At 37.9% G+C, this 23,246-nt stretch overlaps 2 protein-coding genes across 2 annotated transcripts in view; both read left to right on the forward strand.

The window, feature by feature from the left end:
- The window catches only part of GUCY1A1 (guanylate cyclase 1 soluble subunit alpha 1), a 32,679-nt gene extending 14,507 nt beyond the window's left edge, over positions 1–18,172 (forward strand). Inside the window, exons 2-9 of the mRNA XM_031614278.2 lie at positions 3,537–3,946; positions 6,962–7,023; positions 8,285–8,343; positions 9,234–9,943; positions 11,075–11,560; positions 12,083–12,226; positions 14,144–14,298; positions 17,159–18,172. Coding sequence (XP_031470138.1) covers positions 3,698–3,946; positions 6,962–7,023; positions 8,285–8,343; positions 9,234–9,943; positions 11,075–11,560; positions 12,083–12,226; positions 14,144–14,298; positions 17,159–17,360 — 2,067 coding nt within the window. The 5' untranslated portion in view covers positions 3,537–3,697 and the 3' untranslated portion in view covers positions 17,361–18,172. The remainder of the gene's footprint in view (positions 1–3,536; positions 3,947–6,961; positions 7,024–8,284; positions 8,344–9,233; positions 9,944–11,074; positions 11,561–12,082; positions 12,227–14,143; positions 14,299–17,158) is intronic.
- A 3,840-nt stretch (positions 18,173–22,012) lies between these two features.
- GUCY1B1 (guanylate cyclase 1 soluble subunit beta 1) overlaps positions 22,013–23,246 on the forward strand; it is a 38,787-nt gene continuing 37,553 nt past the window's right edge. The window contains exons 1-2 of the mRNA XM_090138429.1: positions 22,013–22,173; positions 22,442–22,515. Coding sequence (XP_089994555.1) covers positions 22,171–22,173; positions 22,442–22,515 — 77 coding nt within the window. The 5' untranslated portion in view covers positions 22,013–22,170. The remainder of the gene's footprint in view (positions 22,174–22,441; positions 22,516–23,246) is intronic.

Here is a 23,246-nt window from a genome sequence, read left to right on the forward strand (position 1 = left end):
CTCTTGTGCTGCAGAAAGTTACATCCAGTCAGTAATATATTTTGAGGGGTTTTTTTGCATCAGTCAATATATATATTTAAAATTATCGCTCAGTGTGCAGAAGTTCACCTAACTGATATGTCTGCCTAAAAATAAAAAGTACCACTACAGTATAACATCTGCTACTCTGATCAAATGATGTAGTTTATGTAAAGAAAAAGGTATTTAACATTGCTTCTATTTTTTCCTCCCATGTCTTTAAAGATTAAATAACAACTTTAGCTACTGTTAGCAAGTGTTATTGCTTAATTCTTATAAATGACTGCATTAATATAAGGCAGTTTTACTGTATGATTTATTCATTGCACTGTATTTCATGCAATTGTCAAGGAACTGTTTTAGCAGAGGCAAATATTCAGAAGCAGCTAGTACAAATAATCATACAGGAAGACCTTTTGGCTGTAAGACAAGTACAGATGTAAATACACAATGAAATGTTTGCACAAAGCATTTTGAACACTGTTAAATTATTCTACTGCTATGACTATGCTGTGTGAAGTCATCTTAGTTTTTCTGAGTGGCACAGTGCCATGCTGTATTCAGCCAGACACTAAATGAATTTGTTGCTTGTAGTTTGTTCTCACCACAGATTATTTAATTTCAATTTTCAGTTTGCTTCCAAAGGTAAATATGACAGCAATTAATACAGCAGAGATAAAGAATTCATATAAAACACTGCTGCTCCCGTGGGATAAGCTCTCACAGAGCATGTTTGGAGAAGGATCAAAACCAGAAACTTTTCCGTCTTTTTTCAAGTGCCATATTTTTTTTCTCATGGTCAGAAAATGTTTTTAAACATTGTGAAAAATGGGAGGGCTGGAGTTTATAATTCTTGAAACACATTTGCAAATGTTTGATTCAACCTGTGACATGTACCATATCTCATCTTTCTTATAACTTTTTAAAGTCCATCATGCTGCTGGAATTTGTTCTTTAAACACAACAGAAATGATTCACTGTCCTTCTGACAGACATTTAAAAAACACTGCCCAATTACAGTTGGAGCGAAGCAGGTTTTCCTAGAAAATGATATGCTTTTCTGAATTTTAGTTAGATTAAGTGTGAGGTACACTTAGGATACCAAATGGAAACTTGACTTTTCAATTACGAAAGAATTTGTTCATAGATACTTTTTACTTTCAGTGTTTGAATCCTCTGAAGATGTGATGGCACTAGGCTTCTACTTTGTTTCTTTAAATACGTGTTTTAGAGGGTCTTGTAATTGCAAGCCAAGTGCAGAATCTTGCTTTGGTCACCACTGTAAACTTGTCGTGCCTGTTCAGTTGATACTGGTTCGAACTGGGATATATGCTATCAAGGGACCATTCCCTTTGTTCATGGGAAAACAAGAACTTCAGGACATTTACGCTATTAATACACTAATTAATGCACTATCCTAGCGTGCCATTGACCCCCTCCACCCCCCCCCCGCCCCCCAACCAATAATTTCGGATTACTGGCTTCTAGAAACAGAAAAATATTTCCACCAGCAATAGGGGAAAAAACAAACCAAAAAGCCCAGCCCAACCAGAAACCACTGATCACTGCTGAAGGTCAGTCGCTGCCTTTGTTCTTAGTTCAGTGCAAATGCAGTAAGTATTTCTTGGTATGTAATTTAACCATTAACTCCAGTTTACATTCTTCACAGAGAACTTTTTTTTTTTTTTTTTTTTAGTAGCAGCACACATTCACTGCGAGATACTTTAAATATACCTTTTTTCTTTCAAAATTCTAGTATTTTTTTCTTTCAAAGTCTAGTAGTGGATATATGTTGAAATCTAAGGCCCCAAACAGCAGAGTGTTTAAATATATATATATGTAAATTCCATCACAGCCATTGATCGTGTTATCCTTGACAGTGGTTCAAATGTTTATTTATGTTATCACTTTTCTTAACAGTATTTCAATACATGAATTCAAAAAGAAGTACAGTTAAGTACAGGAAAGGTGGATTTTTTTTGTTTGTTTGTTTTGCTTTTCTCTTTTAATAATGTAATATGAGGTTTTATTAGGCTCCTGAAGAAAAATATTTGTGTATACATAATGATGCTTATGCTATAACAAATAACAATATAAGTTCATGTATATCTAGAGGGCAGGATCCTTGCTTGGAACTTCTCACTGCCATGTTTGCCACACAGGAGAATGCAGCACTAAAAAATAAAGTGTTACTGATATTCATATAGTAGAAACAAGTAAATTTCAGCACAGAAATCAGGAATATAAAATCTTACGCAAAGATTCTTTTGCCTCTTTTTCTTACCATTGTGTTTACAGATGCTGACAATAACGCTTCCATAGTTTTGATAGGTACCCTCTAGAAGCTGGCCAGCCACCATCAGCATTACAGCACACTTGAAAAGGGCCTTTTCTGCTAGATATTTTTTTCAGCAGGAGGTCCAGCCAGACTGCCTTCTGCTTGTTGCTACTTTTATCTGCATCACTTGTGCAGCGCTCCCCTGCTGTGCCATTCATTACAGCTGTTTCAAAAGCAGCGGTTCATAACCTGTGTTAAGGAATTAGTTATTTTTTACCTCGGTCCAGTGGCCCTTTGGTTGTCTCAGAGAGAGGAATAAGCAGTGTTGTGCCCAGGCAGATTGAAGCCACAGTGCTTCTGAAGGAAAGCCTTATTGGGCTGTACCTCCAGAGAGGGAAATGTAATGCTTCAGCTGCTTCAAGAGTTGCCAGAAGCTCTCAAGGGTTATCTTGTATTGCATGGGGATGAGGAGATCTGATTAAATGAGGTATGGTCAATGGAAAATGAATTAAGTCTTACTGAAATAAATAAAACAAGCAGGGAATTAATTCCAAATTAAACTTAAATGTTCAACTCTGGCTTTAATACATTGTTTGAAAGGCATCACCTGTAAAAGCATAACATCTCATGGTGTTTCCAAGCAACTACATCAGTTACGTGGTCTGTTTCCCACCTGTTGTGGACATTAGCTGTGGCTTTTACAGCAGGCACTAACCCATGGTCTTGGATGGTCTGCTGCTCCACACAGTTGAGTGCTGACTTCAGTCAAATAATTCTGTGCTCCAAGAAGGATGCCTTTGGCATTGATTAAACGGAGATTTAAGCATCCATTACAGATCAGTTTCATTGTGCCACTTCAAGTAGTTTTAATAGCTGCTTATGAAGAATTAAAAAGATTTTCTCATTAGAACTTTGCTATTTGCTCTTTCAGGAACCTCATCCATCACCATGAACAAAGATGTATCAGATAAAACAGCTCCTCTGCCTTAATTGCTGGAGCCACAATTCAGCCAAGCACTTCAGCATGCACACAATTTTAAATACCTGAAGCATTCGAGTCAGTGGGGATTACATGCTTAAAATACTGCATGAGCAAAGCTTAAGTGTTTTCTTGAGCAAGGCTTTAGGAAAGCCATTATTTTAATGCATGCATGGTAAAAACTGCCAATTCATTTTTAAAGGAGAAAATAAAATATTACATTTGTGGTGTTTTGTTTTTTTTTTCTTTCTTCTTTTCTAGGGGCACACATTTGTTCCTGAGATGATTTATAGCTACCAATAATCCTCCACAGTGGTTGCTTCATCAAATATTCTGGCATCTTCTTCTCTTGTTAGTAAACAGAAGAGTACTATTAAATACCAAGCCAAGTACTCTTACCCTCAATAGAGAGACAGTACAGCATGTTCTGTACAAAACTGAAAGACTTGAAGATCACGGGGGAATGTCCTTTCTCCTTACTGACTCAAAGTCGTATTGCTGATGAACATGAGAAGGGCTGCACAGAAAACAGCTCTAGAGCAGCTCTGCCCATCTGCAAAGAAGTCCACGAAAAAGACACTCAAGGGAACCTTCCACAAAGGAAAACAAGCAGAAGTAGAGTGTACCTGCACACATTAACTGAAAGCATCTGCAAACTAATATTTCCTGAGGTAAACGGATACTGCGTATTAATACCAGTGCTTCATTATTTACATTAACATGCATTTTATGCAAGCCTTTAGATGTAAGCCTTCTGAAAGCTGTTTTGACTTCAAAGTTTGTATTATTATGTAGGTCAGCAGAGGTTAAATCTTCATTTCATCCTTTCCAATTCCTTTTTTGTACAATTTTGCCACAATCAGTTTTGTCTGCTCTTAAACTATCCCTTCCAATCCATTTCCCTATATTTTGTCCTGTATTTGCAGTCTCCCACTGCTCATTTTAATTGTTCCTTTTAAGAGCGTGTCTTTCCAAAGAATTTTTTTTCACATAGAGATACAGTTGGAGAAACTCTGCCCTGGTAGCTAATTACATGAATTACTAATTTACCTCATCAATTCACCTAACTCAATCCATACTATGCATATCATTCATTGTCACAAATAAATAAATTCACTGTTTTCATCTGCTATTATACTAATCTCTTGCAATATTAAAGACATTAACATCTATGTTTAATGCAAAGGAAAATTCTGAAGCATATATTTGAGCAAATGATTCAAACAAAGAAACAGAACTTTTGTCATATGTGAGCTGTATCATAGCTACTAGATTTAAATGAGTAAAGACCACAGAACTTGTCATCTAAGTTCTAGTGTTCCCCCAGCAGAAACCGTGTCTGACTCTTTGCCCTGGAGAGACTGAACAGAGTATCTGTGCAACTGGGAAATGCAATGATTATGTTGAAACGCTAAGTTAATTAATATATTTTCAGTAATAGTCTCTGCTCAATTCCAGTGAAAACAGGCACAGTGCATGCTGTTTCTGTATATAAAAAACTACAACTTTAAAGAAAGTGCAACTGCATAACATTCAATATGTGGGTATGCCTCAAATTTTGTGGAAAACGGGGGCAAATAGACTGGTCTATATTGGGATGACATAGTGAATGGCCATCTCTGAATACTGAGTTTATTACAATTCCATTACTTGTACTGAGAGCATTCAGTATGCCTTACCAGTTGTGCTGTTTGCATGTCTATTTTCCAATTCTTCCATCTATTATTTCCTTGGCAAAACTTTTTATTATCAATTTTTATAGACTAATGCAGACTTCCAACTCAACAATGAACTGGCAAAGCAACCTTTCTATGATGCTATGATTGGTGCTTTAAGATTGATTGTACTCTTGCATTTCATCTGATTTTATTTTCAACATATATTTGTTGGTGGGATTTTTAATGAAACAATGAGTATTATTTTTCTTTAAAAATGATGTAAGTGTGTGCTGCCTGTTACGTGAACACAGTAGGCTAGACCCTCTGCTGGGAAAAATGACTGGCAAAGTCAAGGAGTCTGTGACCATGTATTCCCAAAGCTACTGAACCTCAAGGTTATTGTCGCAGATTTTAACAGCTATTGAAGTTTTATGAATTGGAACTTTGTTCAGATGTACTAGTCTGTTCTCACGCTGTCAGCTTTCAGGGTCTACAGACAGAAACCTTCCCAATCATTCTTCATAGAAGGGTTTTGTTTGTTTAAAAACATTTTTCATTGCTTTGATACTTTGAAGTGCCTTGCTTCTCATCAGCAACTAACCTCATTTTCTTTCCCATTCAAAATGTGTGGCCATATCATGATTCACAAACTCCTTGTGGCATCAGTAAACTGTGCATGGAAATCCACGATACAGTGTAAGCAGGATAAACTTTTGATCAAATTGGTCCTTATATCATTTAGACTACTTATGAGCTTGATTACCTCACTTTCACATGTCAAAAGTGGAGGACATTATTAGAATATGTAACACGTGGAAGTTAATACTACTTGAGGAATGTGTACTTAGACTTTAACATAAATGGCCCAGTGAGGGTGTGGATGCCTGTAAGTGTTCAAGGCCAGGCTGGATGAGCAATTTGAGCAATCTGGTCTAGTGGGAAGTGTCCTTGCCTATAGCAGGAGGCTTGGAACTGGATTATCTTAAAGGTCCCTTCCAACCCAAACCATTTGTAGAATACATAGTCAGATTTCTTTTTTTACATATATAAGTGATTCTAGCATTGTCTCAAAGCATAATAGCCCTGAAAACAGAAAAGGAGATAATCTGAATCAAAGAATGTTATATTGATTTGTAGTAGCTGCTTTTGAAGCTGTGCTACCTTTCGCTGTTTCAACCTTGACAATTTTGAAAATGGCCCTGAAAAAAAAAGTAGTATTTCGGGAAAAGTTAGTCATTACAACTTTTTAATACGTTTTGCTGAGGGTATAATGCAGAACGTAGGTGATTTGTTTTTCTTCTTCTGTTGTGTCGTTTTGTTTTGTTTTGTTGGGATGTTGTATTTTTTTGTCAGAATAAATTTTTCTTACTTACCTTAGTAGTTCTGAATTAAGGGATTGCTCTTTTTTGAGAGTAATGAGTTATGCTAGAAAGTCGAGTTAGCTAATTTTCAGCAGTATTATCTTTATTGTCATCTGACAATTTGGAGGTGAAGCACATAATTTTTTAGAATGCCTAACCACACATGCACATCAGATAAGGGTCCTTAATTATAGGTTATAGTGGTACTGGAGTAGTAGGTACTGGTACTTGCGTGGTAGGAGGAAGTTCTTGGATGTCAGGGAGAAGTTCTTCACAGAGAGAGTGGTGAGGTGCTGGAACAGCTGCCCAGAGAGGCTGTGGATGCCCCGTCCTTGGAGGTGTTCAAGGCCAGGTTGGATGGGGCCCTGGGCAACCTGATCTAGAGCCAGATCTAGAGTTTGATGGCCCTGCCTGTGACAGGGGGGTTGGAACTTGATGATCCTTGGGGTCCCTTCCAACCCAAGCCATTCTATGATTCTGTGGAGCTGAAGGCATCAACATGATCTAAACCCCAAGCACAGAAATGACACACTTTTTCTAACAATTATACCATCTTGAAAAAAGATGGCGGTCCCAAGGACAGCACAGTAATTCTTCTCTCTATAAAATGTTATGATTAAATTTTCAGCAATGATATTTAATCAATGTAGCTTTCTTTCTTTCCCAGTTTGAAAGACTAAATCTTGCACTTCAGAGAACGTTAGCAAAGCACAGGATAAAAGAAACCAGGTATGTATGTATAATAGACCTGCAACTAAACCATGCAGTAAAAATGTTTTGCAGAGTTCATAATGACTGGAGTGCTGGCTGGGAGTCAGGACTTCTGGAATCTGTGTTCTGTTACCTTGTTAAATTGGTGCATGACGTTTCGTGCAATCTAAGTTGGCATAATGGGCAAATTTAGCTATTTGTGCAGGGAAACATTGCTTAAAATAAGCAGATGTTCTGGGAGAGCTCAGGGAATACTCAGACATAGATGGAAAGATGAATACAGTTGTCTTATTTCACAACTGTATGGCCTTCTAATAATAAATAAACCACTGGTATTTCTAAGAGTCTGGGAAAAGAATTTTAAATTCAAGTGATTATACAAAAAAAAATTGTTTTCTAGTATGTGAATGCATACATTTTTGATAGCTGGTCAGACGTCTATTATAATTGCTGCCTGGAATACTTTATTATGTATTGGAATATGGAGAATTAGTTTGAAGCAAAAAAAAATAGTATGCTATACTGAACAGTGTACTAAGGCAAATTTAAAACAAATATAAACATCTATATTGCTTTTGCATGTATATATATTAAGTTATTTCAAGTAAGGAAATTCAGATAATCTGTATCAAAGGCTCACAGCTTGTACGAAGATTGATCTAAGCTACATCTCATCATTTTGTGTCTGACATTCAAGTTGATATTTATCAACCTCAGAACTCATAGGGCTGCTGTTTTGTAACACAGAAATCAGGATTTCTACCAGTGGACAAGTAATTTTAGAGTTGATTGGTATTTCCTATCAAAAACAAAAGCTTTATTACCTCTCTTTAACTTAATGTAATTCCAAGAAATGCTTGAAGGTATACTCAAATTATGCTATATATTTGTATATATATTATATGTAATATTTATTATTTGTGAATATGAAATACACTTACAACTACAAGTAGCAATATACTAGTGAAACAAAAGGTAGGGTTGTTGCAATGTAAGAGGCTGTAATCAATGGCAGACTGCAGCATTTGGCCTCGATCCATAATCTGAGTTCAGACAACTAAAACTTAAATTTATCACAAATGCACAGGATAATCTAAGATCCTACTAAGGCCCATTTTGAATGAGAAAAAAAAAAAACCAACAAAACCTTCCTATTTGATTGGCAGAACGTAATCTTTACAGAGTAAATGCAGAGTGGGTAATTTCTATTGCATACTATTTCTACCCCGTTTGTCCTGATTTTTCAGGAGTTTTATTTCTTTTTTTATGATCTTTGCAGAAAAACTGGCGATAGAGAAGATTTTGAAAAAATAATCAGTGATCATGCTATTGCAGCAGGTAACGTATTTTTGTTTAATAATACATATATATTACATGTACAAATATTTATGTAAAATGATATATGTATAAAATAATATATGCATATGTAAATTGGGCTTGTTAAATAATTTCCTCCTCGTGATGGCTGAAGTTATGCCAACATCACATAGAATAAACTGTTTCTGGGCAACTAACAGCCCAGAGTATCAAAATTTATCAAGTCTGTGCTGACCCCCAACATCCAACATCTAGAGAAAGTTGTAAAGTATTCTTAGTAACATGTTATGGCGTTATACTGGTGAGAAAATGTTTGATTCTTTACATCCTCTGTGGGATGAGAACTTCTTTAATTTGGAATATGGGAACTGGCTACATCTATAGTAGCCAGTACTTATTGAAATTAGTAAATTAACATTTCCAGGAAGTGAAGCATCATCCTCTGCAACCTTAAACAGTAAAGCTGATCACGTGGCAGATAACCCTTTTCAAAAAGATTCCTAGTAACAGTTGTGAAGCTAGGATATTCCCAGCAATCAGTTTGCATACAGCTATCCTGTTAAAATGAGTTTACTGTGAAGATGTGAGCTGTTCTGTGCTGACTGGTCTCAGAGCCCTGGAATATTCCTAGAGGCATTTGAATTACTGGATGTGCATTCATTTTGTCTACACTCCTACCACAGAACAATGGATCGTTCCAGACTACAACCCATCTCTCCATGTTTTTCAGGCACCAGTTAGAACAACCTTAGTTGGTCACAGCAGGACTCCTAAATGAGAAGCCTCTCAGTTGTCTATGCTGGATCAGTGAAGGATATTGCTGATTTCATTAGATTTAGGATGAAAAAATTAGAGGCTAGCCTGAGATTGCATGACAAGTATAGTTCTGATTTAAATGTAATTCCATGCAGGTATTCCTGTGGAGTCTCTACGAGAATCTCTTGGTGAAGAGCTATTCAAAATATGCTATGAAGAGGATGAACACATATTGGGGGTTATTGGAGGAACCCTTAAGGACTTCTTGAACAGTTTCACTACTCTGCTGAAGCAGAGTAGCCACAGTCAGGAAGCAGGAAAAAAGGACAGACTTGAAGAAGTTTCCATATTATGCCTGGAGAAAGATCAGGACTTCTTAAACGTGTATTATTTCTTTCCCAAGAAAATCACAAGTCTTATTCTATCTGGCATTATTAAAGCAGCAGCTCATATTTTGTATGAAACTGAGGTGGAAGTCATGCTCATGCCTCCTTGTTTCCATAATGACTGCACTGAGTTTGTTAATCAGCCCTATTTGCTGTACTCTATCCAAGTCAAAAGTGCAAAACCTTCTTTATCTCCATGTAAACCGCAGTCTTCACTTGTGATTCCTGCCTCTGTGTTCTGCAAGATTTTCCCGTTTCATTTTATGTTTGACAAGGATATGTCTGTTCTACAAGTTGGAAATGGGATAAGAAGACTTTTGACCAGAAGAGAATTTCAAGCTAAGCCTAATTTTGAAGAATATTTTGAAATTCTTACCCCTAAAATAAGCTGCACATTTAGTGGAATAATGACAATGTTAAATATGCAGTTTACAGTACGAGTGAGAAGATGGGATAATACTGATCTGAAATCATCTATGGTAAGAGTCCTTTTATAATCTTTACTTCAATGATGAATTTGTTTTCTTCTTTGGAGACATGCAAGGTTGATAGAGTTAAAATAGCCATATAACAAAATAATGTTGTATTTTACATCACTTATCTTTCAACCTCTAATACAACTTCACAATTATGAGGACAATGTAAGGTAATTCAGATTTTGAAACCAACGTTCACTGAAAATTCTCTTGAACCACTACACAAATGAAATTTGACTGTTAACTTGATTTTGAAAGAGTCATTGGAAATAGAGAGAGAAACTAATAAATTGGGCTAAAGCCAATGGCATGCCATGTTGCTGAGAGTAAGAGCATCACCAACACAAAGAATGGGACAGTGAGGGTTTTACCAAAGTGTACTTGAATTAGATGCAAACAGCAGCTTTTGAATTTGGGGAAGGGAGTTTCTTGTGTTAATTTAGTCTTTGTTATCTTTTGTATTTTGCATCTTTTATAGTCATATATCTTAACCAGTGCAATTGCTACCACAAAAAAAAGGTGATTCAAAGCAACATTAAGGAGACCTCCTCAGCACCTTCCACATTGCAGAAGCAATTAGGGGAAGAACACAAAAACAGCATTTCACACAAAGTATATTGATTTTTTAGATCATGAAAATGAGTTATTTCTGGTATTTCTGCTTTTCAATTTGGAGTCTCAGTGAGTACTCTAATAAAACTGTAATAAAACTGAAGCACATTTTCTCACTTTATCTTACTGAGAATGTTGTGCATGACCCGAACAGTACAGTTCTTACCAGAAATCTACTGGCCACTCCTATCTATAGCAATTTATTAGTAGCTAAAAATGCACAAAATTCCTCTTTTGATTTTTGCTTGATCCCTAAGATAAAATTGATACTTACCAATACCACATTAGTATTTTATCCTTAAGCTGTTTTACCTTTTGCACCAGAAGTCTGAGGTAAAATAGACTGAACTTATTATTTAGCTCTATGATTTAGTATTCCATGTTTTATCTTCAACAAATAGAAGAAAATGTGAGAACTGTGGGTCACTTCAATTCTCCTATGGTTCAGCAAAATGTGTTTCTTGTTTCTAAATACATGCCTTGCATGGTGTGCATGAATTCTTGTTTCTTTAACTGTTTCAGGTAATGGATCTCAAAGGCCAAATGATCTATATTCTTGAATCCAGTGCAATCCTATTCTTGGGATCTCCATGTGTGGATAGGCTAGAAGATTTTACAGGACGTGGATTATATCTTTCAGATATTCCTATTCACAATGCACTGAGAGATGTTGTTCTGATTGGAGAGCAAGCCAGAGCTCAGGATGGGCTGAAGAAGAGGTTAGGAAAGCTGAAAGCAACCCTTGAACAGGCCCATCAAGCTCTTGAAGAGGAAAAGAAGAAGACCGTAGATCTTCTGTTTTCTATTTTTCCTGGAGAAGTTGCTCAGCAGCTGTGGCAAGGACAAGTGGTGCAAGCCAAGAAGTTTAATAATGTCACAATGCTTTTCTCTGACATTGTTGGATTCACTGCCATCTGTTCCCAGTGCTCACCTATGCAGGTTATAACCATGCTTAATGAGCTTTACACTCGCTTTGATTACCAATGTGGAGAGTTAGATGTCTACAAGGTACAACATTTTTTGCTTGTATGTGGGGCTATGGGGCAGGAAAGGAAATAAAGACAAACTGGGACAGAGAATAATAGAAGTCCAAAAATATTTTGCCTAAAATCTTCATTATAAGAAAAAAATGTTAAGATCAATCATAAAACAACAACAACAACAAAAAGTATATCAACAGAATGAGCAATATACGCAGCCAAGCAAGAAACCCATCAAAACCTAAGAGGTCATTTCTAAAATGGATTTTAGTTACAGTGCTATGAATCTGTCATAAATCAATGCGTTTAATGTAACTACAGGTGTCTGACAGTAGGAGAGCGAGGAAAAGTATTCTAGTGTCGTGCCCAGCAATAAATACTAGTTGTGCACTCTTGCCTTTTAAAGGATACCACAGGATTTATTCAAGACTTAAATAATTTAGCAGGACAAATAGGACTCAGTCAATATGCAGGTAGCATATTAAAGCCACAGACTATTCTTTTATATATCGAGTATTGTAATATTAAGGAACAAATGTACCCGTTTTAGGTTGAAACTATTGGAGATGCCTACTGCGTTGCTGGAGGTTTACACAAAGAAAGCGAAACCCATGCTGTCCAAATAGCATTGATGGCCCTGAAGATGATGGAGCTGTCAGATGAGGTGGTGTCTCCCCATGGGGAGCCTATCAAGGTCATATATTTTATTTTATAATGTTTCCTATGGTAAAAAGGGAAAATTTTGATTGCCTAGTTGATCCCCCCATATTTGTTTCAAGGAAAATTTGCATTAACTCAGACAAGTTGGGGAACCAAATGTGTATAGGTGGAGAGGCTGACTATTTTATTTCCATGAATATGAGTGTTGTGGAGAAAGAAAGATGAAGCAGAGGTCTTAAAATCAACCCACTTGCTGCTAAATTAAAAGGTGCACACTGATCTGCTGCTGTTTTTGTCTCCCTAGCAATCAATTTTATTATTTTTTAATTAGGAGACTAATCCTCTTTCGAGACAAGAACCAAGGAGAACATAAAAGTATTCTGAGGCAACAGTCACTAACATGGATCATCAAAGACATGCTCAAATTGCAGTAATCCACACGTCTGTTGCTGGTCACCATTAGAATGGGGCCAATGCTGGCAAGGCCACTGTCAGATTCAGTGGTAGTTACATTTATGACCTCCTTTCAATGGAGACATAAGCATGTACTGAACTTTCCACCTGGAATGTGGTCTTGTTATTTTTAATACGGGTGTCTTGATTAATTATGTCTTTCACTTGCTTATTTTTAATATTTGCCTGGTCATTTGCCCCTTTAGAAAGGAGCTTCAGGCTTCTTTGATTGTGGTTTAAGGAATATTTGTATTCTAAGACCAGGAAAATGTTTTTTACAAGGATTACAGGCTCCACATTTCTCACAGAGAACAGCAGTATTAAAAATGGTGGAAATAAATACCACTATATTTGTATTTCACAATATCAAATTAAATTATACCTGAAAATATGGAGACATGTTTATGACAATATTACAAAGTGTTTATAATTTCCACGCAAATGCTGTTTGTGTAGTTTTGAATGATGAATGTTATTACATTCTAAAAGTAATTTTAAAATAGGGAGAAAAAATACATTCTAGAAGCTTCTTAGAGGAAAAATGAATATATTTTTAATGAAAGTATACTTTTTTTTAATGAAATGCTTCACAAAAGCATTGATTGTTTTGCAAAGCAAGAAGTATGTCACAGTCTACTGTGATTTCAAAAAACAAGTTGTCAAACAGAAAGGCATGAGTGCAAACTGCTGTTTTAAATCAGACTTCTATATCAGCGTATATATTCTCATCATCTTTGCTGTGTGGGTGGATTTTGCTTTTGTTGCAGGCTTTTCTGCTTTTTCACTCAAAACTAGAACTGTGACGTCTTCATAATGATATGGTATTCTCTGTATATATGTGAAGAATGGCACACATGGTAGATATGTGAATTTTCCAACATCTTTCCATTGTTTTGTCAGAGTGCTACTCTGATGAAAACATATTTTTATGTAGACTCTAAAGTCTATATATTTATAATGCACATAAGATTTTTTTTAAAAAAAAAAAAGACCATAGAAAGCAGCACCAACTAAACAAAACTCACAATTCAAACTATGAATTGCAAAGAGGAGATATCAAAATGTTTCTACTGCTGAACAGCATATACATATTTTCTTCATTGTTCCCTAGGACTTGTCTTCCTACCTTAACAGCAAAGCAATTACAATTTCAATTTAGTAACTTTCATCAGTCTAACATTGCGCCATGCAGTTCCTCCTAGGAAAATATTTAAGTGTCATAGTAACTCCTGATGGTGTTTTTAGATGAATATACTGCCAGAAAGACCAACTTTATCTCAGTCATGTCAGATGAAGAGTGATTTACTATGCAAAGCAAGATATACTTGGGCTACTTTCCAATCTACAAACAGTAATGACCAGAATACAGACATATTAAGTAGGCTGTACTAACTCAGTTTATAGTAGCAACTCGATTTTATTTTTTAATAAAGAAAGAATTTTAAAACCATTTTATTTATCTTACCTAATTATGACATTTTCTGCCTTTTATTTAAAGATGCGCATTGGCCTTCATTCTGGATCTGTTTTTGCTGGAGTTGTTGGAGTTAAAATGCCTCGTTATTGTCTCTTTGGAAATAATGTAACCCTTGCCAACAAGTTTGAATCTTGCAGCGTACCTCGAAAAATAAATGTCAGCCCAACAACTTACAGGTACAGTGCTTTACAGTGTACATCAGTAACATCTCCACTTGAAGTAGTTAACGTAAAAGTTGTTCATTTTCTTGTTATTTTTTCCCTGTTTTCTTTTTACTCTTTTTATCTGACTGCTCATGAACGCTCAACAGTTATTTTTATTCAGAATGCAATCAGAAGCAGCAACAGAGTGAAATGGAACAGCTTATATTTATTTTTCAGATGTTATGATCAAAATAAATGGAGAACTTGAGGCAGTTTTGCTTCTTGCCACGAAGCTGTATAACTCTTGCCTTTTTTTGCCTCTCATTAAATTGGTTTATCTTTGAGGGAGATGGCTTTCACTGTAAACTGGATGATGTGCAGACATCAAACTGTATAACCACAGAGTAGTTATAAAGCAGGTGTGTTTAATCAGCGCTGCGCACAGGCCTGATGCAGGTGGGTAATCCCTCCAAGCATTCCAGAGGACAAGAAAAGCACATACTTAAAAAACAAGCTGCTTATGTATGCATTAGATTTCCAAGAAAAGGTTGGGTTATTACAATGAGTCCCCCCAAATGAGTGACGTTTCTCCCCGCCTTGAGTCTCAGTTCTTTTACGCATGCGTGGTATCTCTCGGTGTTCCTCTGGTGCTCTTTTGATGAAGGCTGTATGTCTTTCTCGCTGTGTGCTCTTTGACCTGGATCAAGTTGGAGGACGTTTGACTCGCTCTGGTTGGTCATCTTATCAGCTACAACTCTGTCCACCAATCCGCTAATTTGTGGTTTCACTGTCCGAGCCTGCTACCTTGCATTCCAGAGATAGGATAGCTAACAATGTTATTTGGAGAAACAGGAGACCCGCTGTCTGTACCAACTGTCTAAGTTTGTAGAAAAACATCTGCTATCAGGTGCCAAAACCTGTATAATCAAGGTCAGATCTGTAGCTGCCGATTCGGCACCCCATGAAGGCACGTATCTGTTAACTTATTTTCCTTAATTCCTGGATGCCAAACTTAAACAGATGCACTCGAAAATAACATCCTAATCAAACAATTGTTAAGCATCACTCTACACATCCCCGTTCTCTTTTGATTAGGGAAGATGAATGAATAGGTTGCAGTGAATCAACTGTGAGAGTGTTTATTTTATGCATTGATCCCAGCTCAGTTTGAACCTCTTCGTGTGGAAGCCAGGCTGTACTATTTATTATTCACTCAGATCATTTTTAGTAAAGGATATTTGATTTCATGCAGATAGTTAGCAGGCTCTCCCATGGGAAATACATCATCTTTCCTTTGTCCTCTTACCTTAATACACCCTTTGTATTATATCTTTAGTTATACTTAAAATTACCTTGCAGATATGTCCATGGCCAAGCTGTAGCATTTTTTATGTTCCAGATAAAATATTAAAAACCTTTTTTAAGTTTGGTGGTAACAACTGTCTGAGCTCCAGCTAAAGATCTGAATTTTATGCCACGAAACTCATACAGTTTATTGTTTCTTCCAGAGTAGCCAAAAATTTTAAGTATGAACTACAGAGAGTGAATTCACTAGTAGGAAGGGACAGTGCTGGATGAGTAAAATAACCAGAAATATGGATATAATTTTTTTTTTTTTTCATTTTAAGAAAGATTTGAGAGACTGCAATATCATTTTTTTTGGGTGCAGAAACAGCAGTAATTGAAATAATCTTCTACATTCAGAACTGTAGCCCAGACAGCTGGCTGTTCGTACTCAGCTTCTACTTGGTGCTGTGTATCTGATGTTGTGTCAGGACTGTGTGGCCAGTGTCAGAGATATTGCCATTTCTGAAATCCCCTGCAGCAATACTGTGTGACTTAGAGGGAGCAAAGCTAAAGATTATCTTCTGCAGGTGAAAGCAGAAGCACACACAAGTAACTTGGGTTTGGATCATGCAGTCTAAACAGAGACATAGCATCACCATCTGCAGTGCTTAGCCGAGTCAGAAGAACTGTGGTGGCCAGTAATGTTTTTTTCCATGTCCACATGGCAAATCATTCTGAATCAGATTGGCTATGGTCTTTTCTTAAAATCATTATACAGTTCTTTCACACAAATCTTGTTTATATTCTAAGGAGCAAGTGGCTTTCTGTTTGTCTGCTTATTCATCTCAAGACAATATCTTAAATAAGTAAACTGTTGGGAAAAAAACAAAAACAAAAAAACAACCTCACACCATAATTATTGGGATGCCTAGTAAACAGGCAATAGAGTTGAAGGGTAAACTATAGTTATTGCATGTTTTCTCACCTGAGTGAATGATGCAAAAACAGTCTTTGTGTTTAACGTTTTTACGTTAAAATCCATTCATATGGATTTATATACACAGTATGGCATCTTGCACAACTGTAGTAATATTTATTTGGAACTGTAGGTACCAGTCATCAATATTTATCCCTGAAGAACAGCCATCTGCGTTTCAGATACTGAAGGCCATTAGGTTTTGTGGAAAAAAAAAATTCTTAGAATTGGCAGGAGGATCTGAATAGCTTAGTTAATAATCTTGTCAGTATTTCATTAGTTGTAACATTAATTGTGGTGCTGTTTTCATGTGCTAATTTTAGCTCTCATTTTTGAAGTAGCTAAATCATTTTTGCAAGAACTTACAACAAATACAGCATCTATATTCAAAGCACTGACAAGACAAAGAAGAGAGGTAACATTCCTGTTTGTACTGGTGCCTGACTTAATGAGTTATCGAGATTACCACATAAATAGTTTTTTTTAACTTTTCATTGAAAAACATAAATATTAAAGTGAATTCTGACCTGTTTTATAAAGAATTTGTGAAGAATTATTGAGTGTATTTGTATATAGTAACAATTAGTGATTGATTCCCTTTTAACCAAGGCACTTCATTTCTTGTTACAGATTATTAAAGGAATATCCAGGTTTTGTATTTACACCACGCTCAAGAGAAGAACTTCCTCCAAATTTTCCCAGTGATATCCCTGGAATTTGCTATTTTCTGGATGCTTATAATCAAGGAACAAGCTCACAGACTTGGTTTCCAAAGGAAGATCTGGGAGATGGCAATGCCAATTTTTTGGGTGAGGAAACAGGAATAGACTAAATCATCTACTACATTCACAAGCACATAGAATAAATGTATAAATATTCTGGGTTTTTGGTTTTTTTTTTGTATAAATTGAAAATTTTAAAAAATATATGAAACATGAAAGCACTTTAGATTGAGAACACCTGAAAGCCAGTATTAAAATTTCAGGTAGTATGTAACTGACTCCTTTATGTTTTTCCTTTGTACAAGGAATGTAGTCATAAAATAATATTGCAACTTCACTGTTTAAAATGCCACTAAAACGTACATGTTCCCTGTGATAATTTGTGAGTGCTACGTAACAACCCTCTCAGTTCTTTCTGCACTGAGAATTCTAGGTGTATTGTATATGCAGCGTGTCAGGAAGTGTAATGTGCAAGTGATGCAGCCACATGCAGTGTTGTGAGCTGGTGCTTATCAATGACCGTTAAAAATTTATTTTATTAGTGATTCCATAAGAAAAGTTGTCTTAAAAATATCATCACTGGTACCACATACTCCTTCAAGAACATCCTTTTGGCTCCATCCGTACAGCTGCTGACCATCTTCTAACACTTGCTGAAGTCAATGTGTTGAGTGTGCTCAGCATCTTCTGGATAGGGCTGCAAATTGTAGCTAATACACATATATATATATATAAGAGTTTCCTGCTTACTGTTTCCTGAACTTTCTTCTGTGTATAAAATGAATATAGATTCTGTATAATCACTGTATAATCACATCCTGAAGTTTCTGTAATCATCAAACAGTATTTTAGTTCTTGGGGTTTTTAAAACACTTTATAAAAAATAATATCAACTTGCTATTATGTATTAGAGCAATAAATGTTTTTCTTTGTTGTTGTTGTCATTTAAATTTGAAATATTTTAAAAAGAGTGTAATAAAATGTGCTTTGGAGTGTTTACTTGGATAAAGAAATTCCAGTCAGACTGTATAACATGGAACAAAGGTACACTGGTGTAAAGCCATGATCTTTATTCAAGGAAAGCAAGGCAGATACGACATGTTGTGTGAAACACATAAGTGAGCTTACACTCACTCTAAAGATGTGAGGAGGACCTACAGAACTCTCTCAGGAACTCCTGAAGAACTCTCAAGGGTCTGCCTCTGGAAAAGGGCAACATACAGTTACAGAATCCTGAGCTTAGGATTCTGCCTCTGTCACTAGCAGATTCATCTGCACAGAAATTTCTCTGTGCTGTACAGTTTGGTCCCAGCTGCAGGCTGGAAAGCTGCATTGCTTACACACACAAATATTTTCAGTAGTATCAAATAATACTTGTTATTATTCTGACCTCTTACACTCTTGGGTTTTGGTATATCAGTGTCACACCAGGAATGACTTTTTTTCAAGGTACCTCTCACTGAAAGATTTTGCTCTCTGAGTATTTACAGTATTTACAACAATTCAATTAGACTATTCATTTTCTGAGTCTGAGTGCTTCATTCTGAAGATATTGTTCTAATCCCACTGTTTTGCAGAAACCTATACAGAGCACATCCTATCAGAAACCTGAGAAGCTATAAGTGCCTAGTGTTGCAAACATTTTAAAAGCATGTTTTAATTCATATTTCCTGCAAGCTTCATCTGAACAAAACTTGAAACATTCCATCCTGCTGTTTCTTCAGATGTCCTACATCTATCTAAGATGCTTAGAAATAATTCTCATGCTCAAAAAAAAACAACCCTGAAAGACTACATGTATTTATGTATATATATATATATATATATATATCTGCACACACGTATTTGTTAAATTTTAACAGCAGCATTTCAAGAAAACAAGATGTCTGCAAATCTTGGTGTCTGATCACTGCAATATTATTTTCTTAGGAAAATTCTATTCTATTTACATAAATACCCAGAGACTGGTAGCAGTCCCATATGGGTGTTCCTGGAATGAAAAATGTGGAGGAATTGTACTATTGACTAATAGGGTTCTAAACAAAAATTTCTTTCTCTTTATTTACAAATGGGAAGAACTCCTAGGAGCATATTTCCTTTTGTCCCATGGGGAGAACTATTGCTGGACTGGAGGATGGCCGTTCTGAAAGCCAGTTTCCATATAATTATGTTGATCTGTAGGATGTTCATTTTGGCTCTGACCTCTTCCTATGCATAGCTCTGTAAAATACAATGTCCCCTAGACCGAAGGGGGGATCAACTACAGATCAAATTCACCTTCCTGTGTCACTTTTTGTAACTCTCTTTTTAAATAGACCCCTGGCTACATTATCAGCTAGGATAAAATTGCTGTGAAATTCCTTTTTGTTTCTCTTGATGAAAAAGTCAAAACATTCTCATGTCTATTTCAGCCTTAGTTCCCACAAGAGCCCTGATAAGACGCTTAAGGATACATATTAACCTATATGAATCATAGAGGCTAAGCTTGGAAAAGACTTCTGAGATCATTGAATCCAACCGTCAACCCATCACTACCACTAACCACTAAAACATGGCCCTAAGTGCTACAAGTTTCTTGTGCTTCAATCTCAGTGAGATAAATATAATTTAGGGACATTTTTTACAAAATGGTTTGGGAAGGTATTTTACAACATGCTTATGTCCATATCTGCTCTAAAGAAAAGCCGACAAATCTACAAAACGCTATTGAGATAAAAATGTGAATCTTTTAGTATTATGTCTAGAAACAGTTCTGTTATTATGGGAACTCTTTTACCAGCTCATCAGCTGAGGAGCTGAATCCTGTTCACATTTACATTGTGTGATTGTATTGTAATTTCTTAGGCAAGAAGCTGTAAATGGCTCATGGAATAAATGAGAATTGGGTCCTCTGAATTTAACTGTGATATAGCTAAAGTAAAAGATACATGGGGAAAAAAAAAATCACTAATTTTATTTCATTCTGGCAAGCCTTGATATGTTTTCAAAGAAACATATGGAATTTTTTTCCTAATTGCTGGTGTCAGAGGAAGTGCAATTAGTGTAGAGTGGTGTTTTCTTTCTCCCTGAACTACTGTGCAAAAACAAACCATGCGAACTCACAGAAAGTGACAAAACATCGAAGTGCACAGATCACTGAGCCTGAGGCCAGATCTACTTTCCCCTGAAATCCTGTAACAGAAAAATTCAGACCTCCTCATATACAGTTTACTTCTCCCATTACTTTGTTTCGCATTCTCTGCAGAAATAGGAACAAGTACAGAGGCAAAATCAGTATTTCCAGCTGAAAGCCATCAGAATTAAGGGAAATTTCTCTTGAATCTTGGCAAGGGGACCCACTTTCAAACCCCACCCATCCTATAACCTAGCAGCTACTGTAACTGCTGCCATTTTTTATGTCTGTTCATTGTTCTGCAAAAGCAGTGAAAGGGGAGTTTTGGCTTCCTGGAACAGCAGTAATTTTTGTGGCTATTTGCCATATAGCATACAAGGATTATGTTGCTTTCAAAGCTGTGCTTCAGTTTATCAGAAGTCAGCTTGGCATGAACTAAAATGAACTTTGAAGCTTTTTCTGAAATAAAAGCTTGGATTTTCCACTTATGGAATCTGCAAGATGTGGGCCACGAAACGCTTTAGAGGCCTTTGATATCAGTAAATAAAAATCTGGTGAATCGGGTATAAGACCTTTTTTTTTTTTAATTTCCCAATCTCATTTGCATGAGTTCTCTGGCAGACCTTTTCTATAAAGGGAGAGAATAGAACTCACAGTCTTCCGTCACTCAGCAGCAATTGATACTGAAGCACAAATAGAAGATGGGGGATAGTCATTGGTTCTGGAACCTATCGTACACCTAGACTCAACAGTTTAAAGATTAACATTGCTGAAGAAATGTTACTTTTTTACTTTCCTGGATCTCAACAATTCAGATAAGTCAGCGTGTCACACCAGTTAAAAATGTGTATTCCACTTGAAAGGTGCAGCAGCTTTTCTCCTGCAGTCACACACTGTAGGAGACACAAAGGGGTGAAGCCGCCTTCTGGGATTTGTCACGGAGAGCTCTCTTTCTCCAAGGCTTCTCATGCCAGCATTCCATTGCACGCACGGCACAGGTGTGGCTGGTACCGCAGCCTCCTGCTCTTGAATCCCAAAAAGCAGCTGGGCAGCAAGTGACAGAGCGCCCCAGGGTCCCCAAATAGGAATGAGACCGCATGCTATGGTGCTTGAACGGCAACCATGAGGGAAGCGCATCTCGCGCAGCCCAAATTCGGACTGTATGATAAGCGTAACACGTGTGTCCTAATGCCTAGCGACTGGACTTTGGAAACGCAGCCCAGCATTCAGGGAGTGCATCTGTTGGCTTAAAGCCCGTCATCCCCCTCGGTGAAACCAAACGCTGCCTGAAGACTCGGCGCGTAGCCTCGACTCGGCAGGCACCTGGAAAATGACCCTACTCAGCAAATCACTCGCTTGAATTTTTTTTTAATTCCGAACTTTTAAAAGGGGACTGTTGTTTTAGACAACGACGTTAATCACAGTCGGGGAAAAAAAAAAGAGAGAGAGAAGGATGCATATTTCGCAGGCACCGCGTTAGCAACAGTTCGGCAGCGCTCCGCCTGCCCCTCTCAGCCATGGCGGCGGGGCGACCGTCAGCTGCAGGCGATCGTCAGCGCGCGGCGGCCGCCGTCTGACTCACAGCGACGGGGAACGCCGACCCTCGCGCCCCCGGCCCCCGCCCCGCCGCCACGTCCCGCCTCTGCCTCGGATTGGAGGACAGCAGGGCGGCCGCGCTCGCCATTGGCTACTAGCGTGACGGCCGCGCTCCCCATTGGCTGTCGGCGGGTGCCAGTCGGGCCGGCCGCAGGGGAGGCGGCGAGGCGGTCAGGACCCCTCTTCTGCTCGGCTGCAGCGGCGGTGGCATCATGGTGAGCTCTGCGGGGCGTCCTCCTGCCCGGGAGCCGGGCGCCGGCAGAGGGTGGCCGGGCCCGAACTGGCTCTTGGCGGGGAGCAGATGTGGGGGTTGAAGCGGGAGGGCGGCCGGGCCCCAGGCGCTTTGGGTTCGGGTTTGGGTTCGGGGCGGGGGTGGCGCGGCGGAGGGCCGCTTCGCTCCGCGGTGAGGGGCGCTGGGATGCGGGGCCGGGGTCTGGGCTCCGTCCGCTGTCTGACCGCCCCGCCGCCTCGCCCTGCCCACAGTACGGCTTCGTCAATCACGCCCTGGAGCTGCTCGTCATCCGGAACTACGGGCCCGCAGTCTGGGAGGACATCAAGTAAGTCCGTCTGTTTGCTTGCCTGGGTCCAACCCGTGAGGAATGGCAATGAATGGCCTCGTTGTTAACTAATGATAAATTGTGGGATTGGGATTTCCTGCATCTTCATGCTGAGACTGTTGCTGCTCGTTTATTAGCCAGTATACAAAAATACAGTAGCACTGATACACAGGCATAAGATATATTTTAAAAAGACAGATGCTTACACTAATGCAGTAAGGCTTCAGTTTGCTACATAGTTAGATGAAGCAGCTTAACGTGGTCTTTTGATATTGTGTGTTTTAAGGGAGAAGCCGATTATCTAACTTGGAGAAGGCAGCCTTCTTTCAGTTGGACATCTTCTATACTGTTCTATCCAGTTTATTTTGGGCCAATTAATAGTATGTCAGTGCAGCTGTCTTGTTGATCTGACACAATTTTTGGATGCCCTCGAGTGGGAGGTTTTTGTGACCACGATGGTTGGCTTTTTTTCATGAGTCCATTCATTGAAATGGATTAATCTTATCAGGGCATGACAAAATGTTGGATGGAAGGAGCATTTGGAGGTTGTCCAACCCTCACTCTGTTCCAGCCAACACTGTTACCTGTATCAGGGTTTAGCTGTCAGTTTTTTTTTTTTTCAAGCTATGGTTTTGAAATCATCAGAGATGGAGCATCCACAGTTCTGGTTCAGCAGGTAGCCACTGTTCTGTCCCAGGGATCCAAGACTGTTAATCTATGAACTATACTTT

Source organism: Phasianus colchicus, chromosome 4 (genome assembly GCF_987193195.1).
Source record: "Phasianus colchicus chromosome 4, bPhaCol1.hap1.1, whole genome shotgun sequence".
Lineage (NCBI taxonomy): Eukaryota > Metazoa > Chordata > Aves > Galliformes > Phasianidae > Phasianus > Phasianus colchicus.